The sequence below is a fragment of the Leguminivora glycinivorella genome, chromosome 13, assembly GCF_023078275.1.
Source record: "Leguminivora glycinivorella isolate SPB_JAAS2020 chromosome 13, LegGlyc_1.1, whole genome shotgun sequence".
Taxonomy (NCBI): Eukaryota; Metazoa; Arthropoda; class Insecta; order Lepidoptera; family Tortricidae; genus Leguminivora; species Leguminivora glycinivorella.
In genome coordinates this window covers 1,101,729-1,123,510 of record NC_062983.1, presented here as the reverse complement: position 1 = coordinate 1,123,510, position 21,782 = coordinate 1,101,729, and the positions used below count along the sequence as shown (strand labels likewise).

The 21,782-nt window shown below is 38.7% G+C and overlaps 1 protein-coding gene across 1 annotated transcript in view; it reads right to left on the bottom strand.

Annotated features, from left to right (window-relative positions):
- Positions 1–21,782, bottom strand: part of LOC125232507 (neurexin-1) — a 385,338-nt gene that overhangs the window by 186,577 nt on the left and 176,979 nt on the right. Inside the window, exon 5 of the mRNA XM_048138206.1 lies at positions 573–714. Within this exon, the coding sequence (XP_047994163.1) occupies positions 573–714 (142 nt within the window). The remainder of the gene's footprint in view (positions 1–572; positions 715–21,782) is intronic.

Sequence of the window (21,782 nt, the reverse complement as noted above, 5' to 3'; positions counted from 1 at the left end):
GATTCTTCAATTCGAATAGAGGCTTTGCAAACAAACTTCTAAAAATGTCATTATGAGCTCAAAAGTCCTATTAAACACTTTTTTCACTACCTTCAACAATTAATCACTTCGACTAATTGTCCAGTGCCCGATGCAAATAACAGTAAGAAAAACATGGGAATCGTTAAGCAATACCTATATGAAAATCTTGGGATTTAAACAAATTTCTGTGTAATCGCGTGGATCCTTGTCTTATACATACATAGGTATATCTAAGTAATTCGTGTTCTATTGGTGAATGTAAATTATGTTTACTAAAATGTTGTTTTAGGGTACCAAAAAGGTACAAAAGGAACCCTTATGGAGCCGCTCTGTCTGTCTATCTGTCTGTCTGTCATTTGACGACCGGTCTGGCCTAGCGCGTAGTGTCCCTGCTAAGCTGCGGTCTTGGGTTCAAATCCCGTTAAGAGCATATATTATTAAACATCCTACAGGCACTGATTCAAACTTTCACGATTTTAAATACGCGATTAAGTCCCGTTTGCAATTTTAAATATCCTACAGGCTTCAATAGAAGGCTTCAATAGACTTACCTCTCTCACAGAAGGCGCCCTCATAGTCTTCATCCCTGCACTCGCAGACAGGGCCATCATCGGTGCTGATGCAGACCCCACCGTGCTGGCAAGGGTCCCGACGTTCGCACGCATCCCCGCTGGCGTTGCCAATCCGGGACGACTGTAACAAAACAGAATCTATTTTACGTGTATTCATTGACCCATTTTATCCTGAATTTTTTAGGTCTCCGAATTGGAAAAAGTCTGGTATAATTATTGTTCTTCAAGATATTCTAGTTCATTTGAGCTTCAAAATTTCAAGCTTAATCATGTTTTTGTTTGTCCATAAAAAATTGGGTGGCTTATGGCACCGCTAGGCTATAATAAGTTAATACAACTATTAACAATTTAATAATTTCTTCTTGCGTTTACATAGGTAAAGAATTAAGCTTTCGGAAGTTGGCATTCATTGCATTAATACGTTTTTTGGAAGGCATGGTTACATTTCTTGCCGCAATTCTGTATTTATAACTTTTCGGCGTTGTATTTACGAAATATTTTCTTGGTTAATTGTCTTGACTAATTTATGAAGCGCTGGTGGCCTAGCGGTAAGAGCGTGCGACTTACGATCCGGAGGTCGCGGGTTCGAACCCCGGCTCGTACCAATGAGTTTTTCGAAACTTATGTGCGAAATGTCATTTGATATTTGCCAGTCGCTATTCGGTGAAGGAAAACATCGTGAGGAAACCGGACTAATTCCAATAAGGCCTAGTTACCCGTCGGGTTGGAAGGTCAGATGGCAGTCGCTTTCGTAAAAACTAGTGCCTACGCCAAATCTTGGGATTAGTTGTCAAAGCGGACCCCAGGCTCCCATGAGCCGTGGCAAATGCCGGGATAACGCAAGGAGGATGATGATGATGTCTTGACTAATTTAAATACAATCAATGCTGTCGTTATCTGGCTATCGTTTTCATGAAATTAGAGCATTAAGATGGAATATGGGAGTCACCTTACCAATTTGCCAAACGAAATCCTTCCAATGGTCAAACTTAGTGCATATCGTTCATTCCTGACACTTGAAGTAGCTACAATAAAAAATGTAGGTACCTAGTATTTACCTAGTACTGTGCCTACTTAGTAAAACAACTTTTCTTGGATTTACCGTTTCAGTAAACAATTAAATCTTTTGCCTTTCGTCCCTCGCTAACTCAAACAAGAAATCTCACGGATGCCGTCTGCCAAGAAAGTCAGTGGCTTCACTAATTGTTATAAATAAAGTTACAAGGTCATTTTTGTCAAAAAGATGTGACTTTCAAAGGAAGGGTAAACGATCGTCTTATTAGTACATAATTAAGCTTTCAGATCTTACAAAAGTACGATATTTTAGATATTTAACCCCCGACGCAAAAACGACGGGGTGTTATATAAGTAAGTTTGACGTGTCTGTCTGTGTGTATGTCTGTCTGTCTGTCTGTTTGTCTGTCTGTCTGGATGTGTGTCTGTCTGTGGCATCGTAGCTCTCGAACGGATGAACTGATTTTGATTTAGTTTTTTTTGTCTGAAAGCTGAGTTAGTCGGGAGTGTTCTAAGCCATGTTTCATGAAAATCAGTCCACTATGTCGCGGTCGGGGTTTTTTTTTAAATTTTAATTTTATGGTTATCAAACATGGATTAAAATTTTTAGCATCTACATTTACCTGGCACAAGTTTTAAACCTGACATTATATTCATATTATATTCATATTCATATTCATTTATTTGTATTAATTATACATCGTCAGTCTTACAATTAGGTACATAGGTATATTATTTACAAAGGAATAATACAAAATGTCAAAAATGATGAATTAGCTATTTGTTATAACTAGGTTTTGTTATAATTTGTTATAATTAGTTATAACTAGGTATTTGTGAGGCACCTATTATATTACAATATAATAGGTGCCTCACAAATACCTAGTTACGAGTAAGAAGGTACCATTTCCATGCTACACTCATTTCAATACCCTCAGAGGACGTTAACCCTTCTGAATAACTCATGCCACGATCGCCAGCTAAATCGTGTTACTGATGCCTTTAAAGAATAATTACAGCCTTGCCATTCCAATATCGGCTTCACCTTCATGCTTCAGAGTTGGAAATGGTTTTCAGTTATAAAGGCAGCCTGTGAAGGATAATTAGCGTTTTTGAACTAGGAAGGTTTTATTTAATAATTACGAGATCTGACAAATCCGTGAGCTTGGGTTTTGAGTCTTAGTCCGTTTTCACATTACCCGATTCGATATCGGATGTCGGAAGGATTTCAATGGAAAAAATTCAAGATGGCGCCTGTAATGTTTGGGATATCGGTCCGACATCCGATAGCGGATCGTATAATGTGAAAACGCACTTAGTCGGTTATGATTTTGATTAAAAAAAATTGTAACTAAAAGATTGTAAGTAATTTTAAAGCAGATTATTAATGTAACCAATCAGAAAAGTAATAAAAGGTAATAAAAAGTGTGAGCATAAAAGATATCATCATAACTCAAAAATTACTTAGACGTTTTTATAACATTTTGCCCCAGTAGATTAGGTCCATTTAAATAAATTATGATATTACATACATTTGTCATGCTTTATGAGGAGCGCTAAATTACTTCGAAAGATATAATTTTTACGTACCTTAGGTAAGTTAATGTCAAGAGACTAATTTGTAATTATAATACCTTTGCCCTTTTATTTTGCAAATACCTAGAAAAAATATTAAATATTTAGGATAAGAACATAAAATTTCCTACAACCTCTACCTATATAAGTACATTTTATCACAACACATAGTACAAAAAAATCATCTTTATCGGTCCTCTAGTCTTTTATATTACACTTATTTTAGCCTTCTTTTGTGTCCCACTGCTGGGCAAAGGCCTCCCCTCGTTTTTTCCACTCGATCCTGTGGTCGACGTTTTCCCACCATTTTGGGTAGAATGCGTCCAGGTATCCAGGTCATCCCACCATCTCCTTTTTGGTCTCCCCGAACCCCGGCCTGCCCCGTTTATGGTGTTTAATGTTTACGGGAACCCATGCAGTCTGTAATCATTTTTGCCCACCTTTGCGGGTGCATGCGGTAGACATGTCCAGGCCAGTCCCACTTTAGCTTAGCGGTCTCACCTCCTACATAACTAATACACAAAATAATATTATACCTATGAAGTAAACTAACAATCCCAGTACTTACAGAAAGCTTTAAGTCGTGTAATTTAAACAGAACAAACTAGCCGAATACAGTAACCTTCCACCCACCCTTTTCCGACGAACTTATTGTTCTACACCTGTTTCTAAAGTTATTCTTGTTTTACGAAACATCTTAGCTTAGGAAAACCCTTAACTCACTCGACCACTGTTTTTATACATGTCACAATTTTGTACACCTCTCAAAACTTTTCTATCGGATTTTTTCGACAGAAAATTTAAATTTGAAAAACCCCTGACATAGTGGACTGATCTCCATCAAACATGACTAAGAACACTCCTGAATAATTCAGCTTTCAAACAAAAAGATAGGGACAGGGTCTTCTTACTGCAGAAAAGAGCTGTTAGGATGTTGGCTGGGGTGCCGCCGTTTACTCCGACTGAAGGGCTTTTTCGTGAATTAAAAATTTTGACGGTGCCATGTCTATACATATTTGAAGTGGCAAAATATATTTGTATCGACACAAGAATGAATATGTCCTACGTCGACCTGACCAGAGAAAGACTGATCGTGATATTAAATCTGTATTAGTCAGGCTCGCGAAATCATCAAACTCATTGGAAGTGGTGGGTATCAAAATATATAATAGTTTGAGCCGTGACATTAAAGAGGCGGCTTCTTATGAGTTGTTTGTTAAAAAGCTGAAGGGCTTCTTAATTGACAAGGCATTTTTTACGGTCCGTGAATTCTATAGTAAGTTTAATCTAAAATGATGAATGTGTGTTTTTTTCCTTTGACATTTTGTTTTAATTTCTTGTGTTTTTTTTATATATAATTATGGTTAGTATTTAAATTTATCATTATTTTTTGACTAAGTTGTTTAAGATTATTTAAATTCCTTATTTATAGTATTATTATTTTTGTATTTTTGACATGTGCTGGCATGACATTAAAGGTTTTGAATTGAATTGAAAAAAAATCTAAATCGGTTCATCCGTTCAAGAGCTACGAAGCAACAGACAAACAGACACATCAAACTTATAACACCCCGTCGTTTTTGCGTCGGGGGTTGAAAATGATCGAATTCTACACGAACATGTCCTATGAACAAAAGATCACAACCGATTAAAAAATACTTGGAAATACTTTCCTTAATCCAACATAACAATCAAAAGTCGCATGGGCAACATAAGTACCTAAATTAATGTAATATGTGTAAAAAAATGCTTTATCTTGTCAAAAGCTTGCACTAAATCACACGTAATAATTAAATTACGTTTGAAGTTTCTCATAAAATAATTTTAATAAAGGCAGGGCTAATATTTTACAATATCTATTACAGTGGGACCTTGCTTAAAATATTAGCTTTGTCTTAAATATTTATTTCGCAAGGACCGAGGGACTATGTCCCCCCGTCTAGACATCTCATGTCACAATGCATTTGAGAAATTTATTCACTTTTGAGGTTAATTTAAATAAACTAAATTAAACGACCTGTGACCACGAACGCTGATCTCCAGACATTTTCCTTGCGTTATCCTGGCATTTGCCACGGCTCATGGGAGCCTGAGATCCGCTTTGTCAACTACACTACACTATGCACTAGTTTTACGAAAACGACTGCCATCTGACCTTCTCACCCGAAGGGTAACTAAGCCTTATTGGAATTTGTGCGGTTTCTTCATCAGGATGTTTTCCTTCGCTGAAAAGCGGCTGGCAAATATCAAAAGACATTTCGCACATAAGTTCCGAAAAACTCATTGGTACGAGCCGGGGTTCGAACCCGCGACCTCCGGATTGAAAGTCGCACGCTCTCACCGCTAGGCCAATCTATGAAATATTTATTCCACTCTGGCTCAGTCGGCAGTGACCCTGCCGCGGTCCTGGGTTCGAATCCCGGTAAGGGCATTTATTTGTGTGATGAGCGCAGATATCTGTTCCTGAGTCATGGATGTTTTATGTATTTATGTATTTATGGAGTCATGTATTTATCTATTTAAGTATAAGTATGTATATCGTCGGTTAGCACCCATAGTACTCAAGCTTTGCTTAGTTTGGGGCTAAGTTGATCTGTGTAAGGTGTCCCCAATATTTATTTTATTTATTTATTTTGCTTAATTACAGCCCGTCTAGACACCTCATGTCGCAATGCATTTGAGACTTCACTTTTAATGTTAATTTAAATAAAACAATAATTTAAATAAATTTAAAAGCCCTGTGACCACGAACGCCGAATCTCTAGACAATGTAATGTAAATTGAAAATTCCACATTCAAATAATTTGCTTTTGATGAATAATTTAATTTGTAACATCTGTGGAGACGAGGCAAATTTGAATTGTTTTATTAGCAGTGACAATGACTTGTTGGTGGTAATCGGTTAGTTTAAAATACATTAACTTATTATTTAACTCCGAGAACTTGAAAACATCATAGGCTAAATATATGTAAATGCTGTACCCTTACATTAGATAAATAGTATTTGTCAGAATACTCAGAATATAACATTTTAATATGATTTTTTGGTGTCACAATTTGGATTTCTTTTTACCCCTTTTTGCCAAGAGTGGCACTGAAACTTAGTAGTTCATGTGCTCTGCCTACCCCTTTATGGGATACAGGCGTGATTATATGTATGTATGTATGTATTTTGGTGTTTAAAAGATTACAAAGGGGTATCATGGCTAACGGCCCTATTCGAACTTAAGTATACGTTTACTATTAGATTTCAATACGATATGGATTAGATATGTCCGATCAGTTTGAAGAAATGTCACTCTAGACAAAAATCCGTTATTCTTTGAGGAAACGTTACTTTTGAAACTGACAGTGGCCTATTTCACAATAGTGACAATTGCCGCCCGACAGTGACACTTCGCTGTTCCTTGCCTGTTCAGCAAGGAAATATTTACTACGAATAACAATGCTTTTATCAACCCAGAAATATTCACAGAATAGGGGTGACAACTATATAAAAAAAATGGCATTCTGTTTAGTCCGTCAGTTAGATCGTCCAAAAATACTGGACACATATTTTTCGCTTTTTTCTAATTCATGAAAAAATACAAAGATAATAAAAGCATCAAAGTTCCGGAGTGGGGTCTTGTGACGTCACTTCTAAGTAAAAATTGTACCTAGGCAGTTTTTTTAGTCGTCTCGCCAATAAGCGTCAATGTCACTGTAGTGAAATAGCACACAGATCTTTATGAAACTGACATTGTTAGTTACACAGAAACATTGTTAGTCACAGAATTATTCATGTCACAACCTGCCAAAAAGCAAAGTTGGATTGTGCTGCTGAAACCGCAAAATGTTGTTCTACACAATACGTCATGCGTTGGCGGGGTGTGGGAGTCAATGGAAACATATGGACGGAATTCTCTCTATTGTTCATTTCGACATTTGTGCTTCTATAGAGTTAAATTTCAGGGGGCGAAATGTAACTATAATAATCATCATCCTCCTTGCGTTATCCCGGAATTTGCCACGGCTCATTGGAGCCTGGGGTCCGCTTTGACAATTAATCCCAAGATTTGGCGTAGGCACTAGTTTTACGAAAACAACCCACCCTCAATATTAAAAAAATTAGTTGACTGACGTCACCCTACCCTACTTTCTACTTCAAAATGGTGAAATAGTCTAGATATCACCTGCGATCTTCCCGATGAGGCTCGACGTCAAGCACGTGGTCCATTGCCGCCAAATCGAACTGGTCTTCACCGGTTTCGCAAATGTTAGCTTTCTTAAATTACGACAGACACTACCCAGGATAGTAGCTCGCATCGTTTCTTACGTGAAGGTAACAGCCCGTAATTAGCAGTACGCATCACTTTTGTAACGTTTTTACGTGAAGGTAACAGCCCGCAATTAGCATGTACGCATCACTTTTGTAACGTTTTTACGTGAAGGTAACAGCCCGCAATTAGCATGTACGCATCACTTTAACGTTTTTCGCTCCAGCTTGTCGTCGTAGTCGTTGTCTCGGCGTTTCTTCTTCGGTGAGTGACGAGTGTTGCGTGACGTGCGAAGGCTTGAGCACGGAACCGTTGAATGATTGGAAAATGGCGGTTAGTGGACCTGCCATGACACCGAGGGAGTGGGAGCAAGTTTTTTTTTTTTAGTGTTGCCAGTATAAAAGAAAAATAAACCTTTAAAAAACCGTGCAAGGCTGATGCGTGGGGGCGTAACTACTATAATATGTAAACAATAAATCGCAAAGAATGAAGTTGCGAAATATAAATAATATAAATACACATTTTATTTTCACAGTAACTCTCTATAATATTCGATCTTCTTTAGCATATAAGTATTTATTTATCTATTTAAGTATGTATATCGTCGCTTTGTACCCATAGTACAAGATTTGCTTAGTTTGAGGCTAAGTTGATCTGTGTAAGGTGTCCCCAATTTTTATTTATTTATTTATACTGAGCAGAATGCGCCAACACCAGGATTCACAAATTCTCAATCAAGGATCAGGAAACCGATTTTTGAATGTCGACCATTAGGTTTCGTAATTTTTGTTCAATAATAAGTATCTCCCGTGTAGGATTCAGATAAACGGAGAATCTGTTGTACATGTCCAGGAGTACATTTACTTGGGCCAACTAGTTTCCTTCCAGGCGCGACAAGAGAAGGAAGTCGAACGACGCACTGGAAACGCCTGGAGGAGCTATTGGTCCATGAAACATCTGATGAAAGGTGATCTCCCATTGTCACTCAAGCGGAGGCTCATGGACATGTGCATACTTCCAATTCTCACCTACGGTGCACAAACTTGGTCTTTAACAGCGTCTCAGAGGTCCAAACTCGGGGTTTGCCAGCGAGCTATGGAGCGCAGCATATTAGGCGTAAAATTAATAGATCGTATCCGGAACACTGCACTGCGCTCCAAGACAAAAATTGTCGATGTGGCTCGGAAAGCGGCCAAGCTAAAGTGGGACTGGGCTGGACACGTCTGCCGCATGCCGAGTGAGCTGTGGGCTAAGATTGCCACAGAATGGCAACCCGGCCTAACGCGAGGATCCGGCAGACCCCGCCGGCGATGGCGGGACGACTTGGATTGCTTCCTTAACAACTGGCCCGAAACTGCCCGAGATCGGGAAGATTGGAAAAAGAGGGGGAGGCCTTTGCCCAGCAGTGGGACATAACAGGCTCCTAACAATAATAATAAGTATCTCCGTATAAAAGTCTTCATTATTTTACGACACTCTCCCAAACCTCCCACCCGTATGTCCCCTCCCCTCGTGCACTACACGCTGTAACAATTACTAAAGCCGGCTTAGCCCCGGTAATTCCTTCTTTATGGCCTTGACTTAGCGCCGAAAATGAAATAGCTTTCGGTTTGATTGTAGACCGCTGTTGCGATTGCGATTGCGATTGCTTACCTTGCGTATTAATATTGGGTCATTCCACTTTTTTGTGGTCGTGTATCTTTTTCCTAAAATTATAGAATTTGCGTAACAATAAATGTGAGCACGATTTAGTCAAAAATCCGAGGTATAAATTATAAATCGCTTAATTTATAGATAAAATAATCATGTCAAAGATTGGTTTCTAAGTAGTTTTATTCTTCTTAGTTTCGTGCTTGACACTTTTCTGTAATTTTTTATTCATCCATACACAATTCCTTTAAAACAAAAAATAATTTTTCAAATCGAAACTTTGAGGTCCTTAAAAAAAGAAAGATTTGTAAAGGTATAATTATGATTATTCTAAATTTTGTTGCTGTTAAACTTTAAATAGTCGCAGAGTCTAATGTAATGTTAATTGTGAGTTTTTATTACAAAAAAGTCTTTGCTTCAAATGTATTAAGGTCCTATCTGTATGAAAATTCATCGAATATTCCTATAAAAAGGTTTTATTGAACATGAAGCAAACCTATAGACATTGAACGTCACATTCTGTTATTTTTACTCTATCCGACGTTTTAGCTGGGTTTGTGGTCATGGATGACTGACGTCCCAGCAAAATGTCAACAGAGATATGGGTAAACATTTCACCAAAAATAGAAAATAAAAATAAATTGCGTTTAACGAACGGTCCGGTCCAGTTGATAGTGACCCTGCATGTTAGGCCGATGGTTCAGGTTCGAATCCCGCTAAGGACATTTGTGTGGTGAGCATAGATGTATTTTGTTCTTAATCATCGTCATTGCTGTTTTCTATGTAACTATTTAAATATTGTACATTGTCTCGTTTTCTGAGTACCGTTTAGTCCATATGTGTAAGTATGTCCTTTAATATTTATCTTCTCCGGTGTCCGTGAGAAAAGTCTTTTTGCCCTTGATTTCGAGTTGTTAAAGTTGTCCAGATCATCCCACCATCTTCGTTTGAGCATGTCCCATCTACTTTCCTCTACCGACATCCACGTGATGACTAAGCTAGCCAACAATATTTTATCATTATATTATATTTTCAAAGTTCGTCTAACTCTGCAGGTTACCGTAATAACAATATGAACGTCGGGATGAGTGATGTGTGTTTTTAATTATTTCAGTTTTATCTGTGTGAGTTAGGTGACGTCAAGCGTGGGTTCGCTACTCGTACAGCTTTAATTTTTCACATTTACATAGATTACGCCGGGTTTTTAATGAAATGAGAGTGGACATTTGTTTTGAATGTAGGGTTAATTTAACTGGAGTTTTTTTTAGTAAAGTACGGATACTACGACTTGGTTACTGAAATATTTACTAACGGTTGTTTTTCTTCTCGATGCATCTAGTTTGCACTACTATGCCAATACGAGTGAGATGCACGGTAACGTCAGAGTCGGTCTCATGGTAAGGGTACCTACTATTATGCTTTGCTTATACCTGACTAGGTAGTTCTCAAAAAGTTTGTACATAGACACGTCAGCAAATTTTAATTGATCCTATTTTGTTACCAACATTTAGTAATAGTCGACTTTCGTGAGATATATACAGGATAATTGTTATAATTAAGAAAATATAGATACTAGAGAACCTTAATGACTAAATAAAACTTACTAAAATCTCAATTCATCAAAAAAATCTTGGTAACAAAATAGGAATAATAAAAACAAATTTAACTGTTTCCTTAATTGTTGTACAAACTTTTTGAGAACTGCTGACCTACATTTTAATAAATTCGAACGTGAAGCTTTCAGTTTCATATGATTTAGAATTGATTGCACATTATAAAATACAAAATACATTTTATTAAAATGTCAAAAGAGTCGTACAACACGTAGAGTTGGTTTAGGTTCCACGCACGCCTGTCAAAGGTCTCGAACAGTACAGTTACTATTTATTAAACGTATTTTATCCATCTACTACATACACAAAGTTAGTCAAAATAACCAAAACACCGAAGCACTTTATAAAATATTAATATTTAAACATTTTCATATTACAATAACTTCAGATTATAATATTATACAGCTCAAGAATTATTGCCGTAGGGTGAGAATTATCGTCTGAATCAAACGACCTCTGCTCAGGTCAAATCTTACTATTAAATAATAAATACCAATATAAAATGATCCTCAACTACATACAGTACCTTCACCTACAGATATCTAGTTAAACTGTACTTTTCACTACTTTGATAGTAATTTTCAAAACTTGGTTCATTGTACTCGGTTTATTAGTATTTTATTCATTATTTACGACTACGCGTTTTTTTTACATTTTCTTGATTTACGATGTCCGTTTTCCGGTATTTTATTGGTCAGTTTCGGTTAGGCTGTTGACCCTAAAGGTTGAATAAGAAATAACCCGCATTTCTAAAAGTAAGTACCTATAAGAGAATTCATATAATTTCGACTGAACAATATTGTTTGATGCGCCTTAGTGGAACGCTGCAACGCGATTGGCTGATGATTTTGCATGACGCGCGCGATTGGTCGAATAGACTACACGCTTGTTTCGCTTTCGGGCAACAATAATATTATTAAAATTATCCTTTTACAATTTAAATTATGTTTTTTCTACTTGATAAAAAACAAATTAAATATTTTCTAGTAGTATTTTTATTGGTTGTAACATTTATTTTAGGCAGTAGGTACTCAAGAGCGTTACGTAATTCGCGTGAAAGGTCAAAACTGCCAAATGTATTTTATAAAAATAGACCAATTTGTGGAAAGATCAGATTGGTTAGACCACTTAGACATCTTGACCCCCAAAGGTCAATTTAGATTGCTCAGGGTCAAAATCCATCGTAACTACATTTCAAAATGTTTTAGAAAATGTGTATTATTGTAATAGAAATAAGGTATATATTTGAATGTTTTTAGCTTTAAGAATATTTAGATTAATAGATTGCATGCTATATACAAATGGCCGCCACTCATTTTTAATGGGGTATGTTAGTTTAATGTTCACACGTTTATGGCAAAATATTTCAGGTGCTTATGTCGGTTTATGTGATTTTTTAGAAAATCGCTATATTATTAAATATGTTAGTCATGGCAGTAGACTAATTTTTATATTGCTCAAAACCTACGCGCATGTGACACCCCTTCAGTCGCAGGCGTCCATAGGTTACGGTGACCGCTTTCCATCAGGCGGACCGTATACCTGTTTGCCACCGACGTGATATAAAAAAACCTGAATCATTTGAGTTGCCCATGTTTGAAAAGAGTTTTTTACAAAAATGGGGTAATTTATTTATCTTTTTTTCTCTGATGCTTAAATCTAATTTAATCATTACGTAAAATAGCTTCAAAGTAGGTCTTATCACCTTCGGGCTGCAGCGCTGTACCAAGCAACATTAATGTATGTTTTTTTTCTCTGGCTAATTGTCCCATTGCTAGGCAAGGACCTCTCCCCTGGCTCTCCATGACTCCTGATTCTCCGGAACACGTCAAGATCGTTCAGGCATCTTTGCCTGGGCCTACCCACGCTTTTTCTTTAGCATCCACTTGGTGGCTATGTTAGCCCACCTATCCGGATGCACACGATAGACATGGCTGGCCCAAATGTATGTATTAAAAAAATACAGGAAAGATGCACGCACTGCAATTTTATTATTAACCAAAGTCAGACAGTCCTAGCCCCTAGCCTAGTGACCCTGCCTGCTACCCCGCGGTCCCGGGTTCGAATCCCGGTAAGGGCATTTATTTGTGTGATGAGCACAGATATTTGTTCCTGAGTCATGGATGTTTTCTATGTATATAAGTATTTATATATTATATACAGGGTGCCCGGTAATTAATGGACAACCTTTTATCCACCAAGAGGGCACCTTATACTGGTCCAGAAAATCGACTTTAAGGTTTAGTAAAAGTCGCCTGGTTTTCGAGATTTTCACACTTTTTAAAATTTCAATGGATATTAATGGGCCGACAGGCCTTTTAACCACCAAGAGGGCACCTTATACTGGTCAAAAAAAGGTTTTTTGTCGCCTGGTTTTCGAGATTTTCACAATTTTTAAAATTTTAATACTACCTAAAATTTTAAAAAGTGTGAAAATCTCGAAAACCAGGCGACTTTTACTAAACCTAAAAGTCGATTTTCTGGACCAGTATAAGGTGCCCTCTTGGTGGTTAAAAGGTTGTCCATTAATTACCGGGCACCCGGTATATCGTTGTCTCAGTACCCACAACACAAGCCTTCTTGAGCTTACCGTGGGCCTCAGTCAATCTGTGTAAGAATGTCCTATGTCCTCCCATTCATTTAGCTCAAGTTCAGGAAGCCATGTAGGTTTTGAATTTCCTCAGCTACGTCACATCGCTTCACGAATTTTCAATTTAATAAAATCAGTTTCAGTCGTCGTTCCGCTCCCGTCACAATGTTCACGATATTGGATCCAGCAGACGGATTGACAGCGCGACGTATATTAGCTTTTTACCAAAAAGCAAAAAGAAAGAACATTTTATTAAAAATACTGTTGTTTAGTCTAGTAAATTTGTTTGCTCATCTTTTAATCTTACGTAGATTAAGACGCGCGTAGTTAACATATTTCACGAAATAATGCGTCTACCCGCGAAGCCGATGGTCCGGAGTTCAAATCTTGGTAAGGACATTTTATATATCATCGTCATCATCGGCCTTCAAGTCTCTAACAGACTATTCAAGCAGTGTCAGGTGGGGCAACAACGTTTTAACGTATGCATATAATAATGTCGTGGCCAGCGAGCATCAGATAGATGATCAGATATTGACGACCAAAGTGTCCAAATCGAATTTGACGACCGGGCGGTCCTAGTGATCCTGACCCTGCCTGCTAAGCCGGGTTGGAATCCGAATATTTCTGTGTTGTTCCTGAGTCTGACTTATAAGTCGTTGGGAAACGTGAATTTTTGTGTTAATGCATTTTTATTTCGCAAAATATTGTATATCATCTAAAAACACGCTTTTAAACCTCAAAACTGTTACTAGCAACACATGCCAATTTAAATTCGATTAGTCAACCTTTTCCTTTTCCCCGTTATTAAAATTAGATTCCTCACGTCAACTAGCCCGAGTGCGATGGTAAGAGGGTAATTAGTGCAAATTGCTGCATTAAGCCCGGTTTTCTTTTGCAGCGGTTGACCTAGTCCATGTAGTGGCCTATTTGCTTTGAAAGGTAAATGTCGATTTCAATTAATTAAATTTTAATATTTTGATCGAGAAAAATCTAGACGCTACTTGGCTGTTTGTAAGATGCGTACAAAGGAAGAACAATATCAATTCTTTTATTATATCTAACAAAAGTATAAAATTAGAATTTTATTATTGGAATCTCTTACTCCGCCCGAATATTTTCAGAGGCAACAGTTCTGCCTTAAATTTCACCCGTCAAGTGAGGGTTACTATGCCTACTCCTTACACTGGCGCCCAACGTGGGGCCACTAGCAAATAATACCCTAATGTACAACTGCGAAATTGCGTAGAGAAATCTTGAATAAAATCATTGATAAAATCGCCACGCACTTTTGCAGCTCACTGTACAGAGCCTCTATCGTGTGTTTTTGACGTAACTAGCCTGAGTGCGATGGTAAGAGGGTAATTACTGCAAATTGCTGCATTAAGCTGTGTTTTCTTTTGCAGCGGTTGACCTATGTAGTGTATGTAGTGGTTCATTTACTTTGCTAGGTAAATGTCAGGGAGCACCTATATGATCGTTTTTGTGAAGATTGTGAAGAAGAAATAATGTTCTACCAACATACCTACATACTATATCTGCATACAAAACTCTACATTTTAAAATTTAAATCCTTTTGTTGGAAGCGCTTTCGGTTCAAATTTTAGCTCAATCTTATACTCATACATTGATCCAAAAACATATCACTACATAACAGTATTTTCTAAGTTTATTTAAAATTCTGAAACTTCATTCTGGTTAAGATATTAATTGATGATATGCATTCAAAATAGTTACATACATACAATACATACATACAATCACGCCTGTATCCCATAAAGGGGTAGGCAGAACACATGAAACTACTAAAGCTTCAGTGCCACTCTTGGCAAATAAGGGGTTGAAAGAAAACGAAACTGTGACATTGCAGTGACAGGTTGCCAGCCTCTCGCCTACGCCACAATTTAACCCATATCCCATAGTCGCCTTCTACGACACCCACGGGAAGAAAGGGGGTGGTCAAAATAGTTATTACAATTATAAGTGCAGTGTAATTATAATACTAAGAAACCAAGCGAATCTCCAAACGATTTTCCTCTTAAAACACTTTTCTTTGGCGCCCAACGTGGGGCCACTAGCATATAGGATAGCTAGGCTTTGAAGCATCGAAAATATTCTATAGACAAAACATATTTTCCTAGACACAACTGTATCACACATGGAAATTCAAATAAACTATCAGATCAACAAACAAGTGTCAGATCCAGTACCAAAAAAAGTTACTCTTATGAAGTAAGTATTCGTTTCGACCTTTTTACAAGATAAATTCATGAAATAAAACTATGGAAATGGATTAAATCGCGTATAATGAATTTACAATTCATCCCGACCCATTATACGCGCATTATGTCCCAATTCATTATACGCGATTTAATCCGTTTCCATAGTTTTATTTCATTATTTATTTATTTATTTACTAGCTTTTACCCGCGGCTTCGCCCGCGTAATAAAAGTATTCTTATTGAAACGTTTACAAAAAATAAGATTTTCATTTGGATCCGTAGGTTTCTTTGTAGGTAGGTTCGACTCTATTGATCGAAAAGTGGTAAATCACTTTTTTGGCTGACTGTACCTTACACATATTACTATTGTTTTAAAAGAAATTCTTGCAATGATTGTAGAATTGTTACACAGCGACCACAGCGTAGGTAGTAGATACGAATATGTATGTATTTTACCTATATAAATATTTATAGTGGGGAAACTTCATACAACCCACATAGCCAGTATCTCGACGCTATGGTCGGTAAGGTAAAAAATACTTCCTTGCATTATCGCTTACAATTTTTTCCATTTTGCTTATACTAATTTCAAACGTAAACATATAAAACCGGCGGTAAACATATATATGACGACCGGTCTGGCGCAGTCGGTAGTGACCCTGCCTGCTACGCCGCGGTCCCGGGTTCGAATCCCGGTAAGGGCATTTATTTGTGTGATGAGCACAGATATTTGTTCCTGAGTCATGGATGTTTTCTATGTATATATGTATTTATATATTATATATATCGTTGCCTGAGTACCCACAACACAAGCCTTCTTGAGCTTACCGTGGGCCTCAGTCAATCTGTGTAAGAATGTCCTATAATATATTTATTTATATATATATATATATTTAAACATATAAAAGGCAAGCAAACAACGATCCTCTTACAGCACATTGAATGTAAAAGTTATTACGGATGCAGGATACTCACCGATGCCTACTTACATACTAATCCCTTCCCACTGAGCCACCTGTATTTTACACTGCCTAGATATCGATTGCCGACCGATTATTCCGACCCCAATCCCTATTCTTATCCCCGTCCGTATCTCTATCCTTGTCCCCGTCCCCGTCCCCGTCCCGTCCCTGACCCCATCCCTCCTGTATCCCTGTCCCCGTCCCTTCCCTATTCCTATCTTCGTCCCCATCCCCTATTCCTATCCCTATCCCCGTCCCCATCCCCTATTCCTATCCCTATCCCTATTCTTATCCCCGTCCCTATCTCTATCCTTGTCCCCGTCCCCGTCTCCGTCCCGTCCCTGTCCCCGTCCCTCCCCTATCCCCGTCCCCTATCCCTATCCCTATCCCTATCCCTATCCCTATCCCTATCCCTATCCCTATCCCTATCCCTATCCCTATCCCTATCCCTATCCCTATCCCTATCCCTATCCCTATCCCTATCCCTATCCCTATCCCTATCCCTATCCCTATCCCTATCCCTATCCCTATCCCTATCCCTATCCCTATCCCTATCCCTATCCCTATCCCTATCCCTATCCCTATCCCTATCCCTATCCCTATCCCTATCCCTATCCTAGGGTAAGGATAGGGACAGGGACAGGGATAGGGATAGCCCTATCCCTATCCCTATCCCTATCCCTATCCCTATCCCTATCCCTATCCTTACCCTATCCCTATCCCTTCCCTAATTTCCCTATCCCTATCCCTATCCCTAACCCTATCCCGTTCCTGTTCCTGTCCCTGTCCCTGTCCCTGTCCCTGTCAAATTATCATGCTAGGAGGTGAACTTTGAATAATCCTTTCTTAGTGCTCCTCTAAAGAACTTCCGTGTCAATTTGAAATCTCTTGAACCAGAAGTAAAGATAAAAACAACCTATACTTATGGCTATTTTGGATATTTTAACCCCATTGCACAACAACAGGGGAGAAAATTTATTTTCCACCTCATTAGATTTTAAAATCGTTGTTTTTATCGTGATCAGCGACCCGATAAACCATAAAAACGATACCCATATTGTGATTTGACTTACCCCTTTTGCACCCCTTTAGGGGTCAAATTTTCAAAAACCTGAAACATGTATTTAGTCATATGTCTTTAGGAATGTCTTTAGGAATCCTCTTGTGAAGTTTCGAATAAAATAGTCAAACTAATGTTGTTTCCCCATACAAACTTTGAACCCCCATTTCACCCTTTTAAGAGGAGAATTTTGAAAAATCCTTTCTTAGTGCTCCTCTACGCCATATAAGGAACGGATGTGCCAAATTTGAAATCTCTAGGACCAGCGGTTTCGGCTGTGTGTTGATATATTATGTCAGTTAGTCAGTCAGTCAGTTTCTTCTTTTATATATTTTTTGATATTTAAACCCCATTGCACTACAACAGGGGAGAAGGTATTTCACTTCCGCCTTGTTAGATTTTAAAAACGTTGTATTTATCGTGATCAGCGACCCAATAAACCGTAAAAACGATACCCATATTAGTTATTTGACTTTATCACCCCTTTTCACCCTTTTAGGGATTAAATTTTCAAAAAACCTGAAACACGTCTTTAATCATATGTTTTAAGGATCCCTCCTGTGAAGTTTCGAATAAAACAGTGAAACAAACATTGTTTCCCCTTACAAACTTTGAACCCCCATTTGACCCCCTTAAGAGGCGAATTTTGAAAAATCCTTTCTTAGTGCTCCTCTACACTATATTAGGAACCTACGTGCCAAATTTGACATCTCTAGGACCAGCGGTTTCGGCTGTGCGTTGATATGTCTGTCAGTCAGTCAATATCTTCTTTTATATATTTTTTTGATATTTAAACCCCATTGCACCACAACAGGGGAGAAGGTATTTCACTTCCGCCTCGTTAGATTTTAAAAACGTTGTATTTATCGTGATCAGCGACCCGATAAACCATAAAAACGATACCTATATTGATTTTTTGACTTTATCACCCCCTTTTCACCCTTTTAGGGGTTACATTTTCAAAAAACCTGAAACACGTATTCAGTCATATGTCTTAAAGAATCTTCCTGTGAAGTTTCGAATAAAATAGTCAAACTAATCTTGTTTCCCCATACAAACTTTGAACCCCCATTTGACCCCCTTAGGAGGTGAATTTTGGAAAATCCTTTCTTAGTGCTCCTCTACACTATATAAGGAACCTACGTGCCAAATTTGAAATCTCTAAGACCAACGGTTTCGGCTGTGCGTTGATATGTCAGTCAGTCAGTCAGTCAGTCAGTCAGTCAGTCAGTCAGTCAGTCAGTCAGCTTCTTCTTTTATATATTTAGATTATTTATTTATTTACTTACAGTATACAATTGTACCTTAACAGCTAAGGCCACAGCGGCACAAATTGTTATCGATAATACTTATACATCCAGTACACAAGTATATTTTACAAAATTATCTTAATTAATAGTGATACTACTTACAGGCATCTCTCTCTCAATCACCTTCTTACATTCAATCATCAATCGTCCAATTGCACTAGCGAACAAATCACACTCCGGGAATGCTTCTAGCACGGAGTTGAGCAGTGCGTGCGCGCGCGCGACCGGCGCCTGCGCGTGCGCCCGTGTGCGCGTGGCGCCCTCCGCCAGCAGCGGGTGGCGCCGCGCGCGAGTGTACTGGTTAGGCACAAATAAGCGCATGAAGGCTTCGACCAGATCCACGCTATTATTAGTAACTATCGCGGTAACCGAAGGCAATATTAAGATAAATTCAATTACACATGTGTAATTTCATAATGAATGACTTAAACTTTGACCAGTTACAAGTTAATATTACGTCTTATGTCTGCTGTCAATTTACTTGTACAGTGGAGGTATTCCGCATCTGGTTGATAAGGGACTTATACACCACTACGACAAAGTTTCCTCATGCATCTCAGATGAGCGCGGTTTCACTTCGTCGCTAAACTATCTCTCATTAAAAATAAGTCGTAAACGTGAGAGCCTAATGCCACCTCAGTGTTGTGGGTCGTAACTTGTGATGTATGATTTATGTCTCTATATCATACAGGAATATAGAGGTAATGTTTTTAGAGAAGCGCTGGTAGCCTAGCGGTAAGTACGTGCGACTTTCGTTCCGGAGGTCGTGGGTTCGAACCCTGGCTCGCCCCAATGAGTTTTTCGGAATTTTTGTGCGAAATGTCATTTGATATTTGCCAGTCGCTTTTCGGTGAAGGAAAACATCGTGAGGAAACTGGACTAATTCCAATAAGGTCTAGTTTACCCTTCGGGTTGGAAGGTCAGATGGCAGTCGCTTTCGTAAAAACTAGTGCCTACGCCAAATCTTGGAATTAGTTGTCAAAAGCGGACCCCAGGCTCCCATGAGCCGTGTCAAATGCCGGGATAACGCAAGGAGCATGCATTATTTTTTGGCACCTGGACGCTAAAAGCATAAGTTTGATAAAATATAATGTTTGCTGATCTCTTGAACAAGTTCGAACAAGACCGGCTAGTTTTATATCGATACGGTTCAGCGTAAATTTATACATACAGGGTGTCCCTTAACTAACGCCAAAACGAAAAGGGGTGATAGGACATTTAAGATACGTTGGTTTTAGGGAGATCCTGTATACATTTATCGACACTGAGATTAATTCACCATTTTTCCATATTCCATTCACAAAAATGTTACGAAAAATCTGACCCTGACATTTCTCTTTATGTTTGTGCAAAACACTGTTCATAAATATAAATTAAACGAATACCAAATTTCACACTTCAAGACTTGTTAAAGATCTTGAGTTAGTAAAAATCCATTCAACTTCTGAGTCCCGGCCTTTGATTATACTTTTATTTCGAATATTTGAATGAAATACGACACTTGGGATTTAAAAACTTGGGAAATGCATAATTCAAAGGAAATCTTGGATATTGTGTCACGCCTCCTGTAGGGTCAACGACCTTGAAGGGCAATGGTCGCAGACTACCATCCACTAGATCCCGCAAAACACAGTGATAATTCTCAGGCTCATTTTATATTAATAAGAGACAAGTTACGGTTATGTGATTTGGCAGTTTGTAACGGCCCAGCCACGACATTGGTCTAAGCGCGACAGCGGTGAGCGGCAGCCATACGTGCGAATGAAAAGTCCCATCGCTGTGTCTCGCTCCAATGTATGGCCGCCGCTCACCGCTGTCGCGCTTAGCCCAATGTCGTGGCTGAGCCGTAACATTATTTATTTCATTATATCCCGACACCCGCTATTATATCTAGGTTAACTGTTATCTTAGGCTAATTTAGCCATCCCATTTCATCCCGTGCGTATCTTAGAAGTCGACTGTAGGATATGGGTTCGATTGTGATGTGGGCGCGGCGATGGATGGGCTAAAACTAACATTCAACCCCTTAATTATTTGGAGTGGCACTGAAACTTGAATAGTGTTATGTGTTCTGCCTACGCCTAAATAGAGGCGTTATGTATATAAGGTAGGTAAGTTAGGCCCGTGTGGTGACGGGTTAAGAATTTCACCACCCCCTTTCTTCCCGTGGGTGTCGTAGAAGTCGACTGTGGGACATGGGTTAAATTGTGGCGTAGGCGAGACGCTGGCAACCTGTCACTGCAATGTCACAATTTCGTTTTCTTTCAACCCCTTTTTGCCAAGAGTGGCACTGAAACTTGAGTAGTTCATGTGCTCTGCCTACCCCTTTATGGGATACAGGCGTGATTGTATATATTGCATGTATGTATGTAAGTCAGGTTAGGTATGTGTGACGTCCCCCATTTTTTGTGCCCAAGCAGTAATTAATATACTTCATCTACTTGAGTGATCTGTAACGATCGTTCATCCAGATTAACACAACGATAGCACATGTGTGCGTGAGGGCTGAATATTTCACGACCTATACGCTTTTCAGGCGCGCTGGCTTTTTTTTAAATTGGAGGCAAACGAGCAGATAGGTCGCCTTATGGTAAGCGATCATTGCCGCCCATGGACACCAGAAACACCAGGTGAGGTGCGTTGCCGACCTTTAAAATTGGTGTACGCTCTTTTCTGGAAGGTTTGAAGGCCGTAAGTCCGTTTCACACTATCCGATCCGATATCGGAAGTCGAATTTCAATGGAAAAAATCCAAGATGGCGCCTGTAATGTATGGGATATCGTTCCGACATCCGATATTTTTTATTATTAATTATGTTAAAATGTACACCTACCCGCACTCCAGATGGCGCTGAACACCGCCTCGCAATTGTGGCCGCGTTCAGATGTTTTAGAAGGGCAGTCGTACAGCTGCGTTCGTGGCCCACAAACTGGTCTC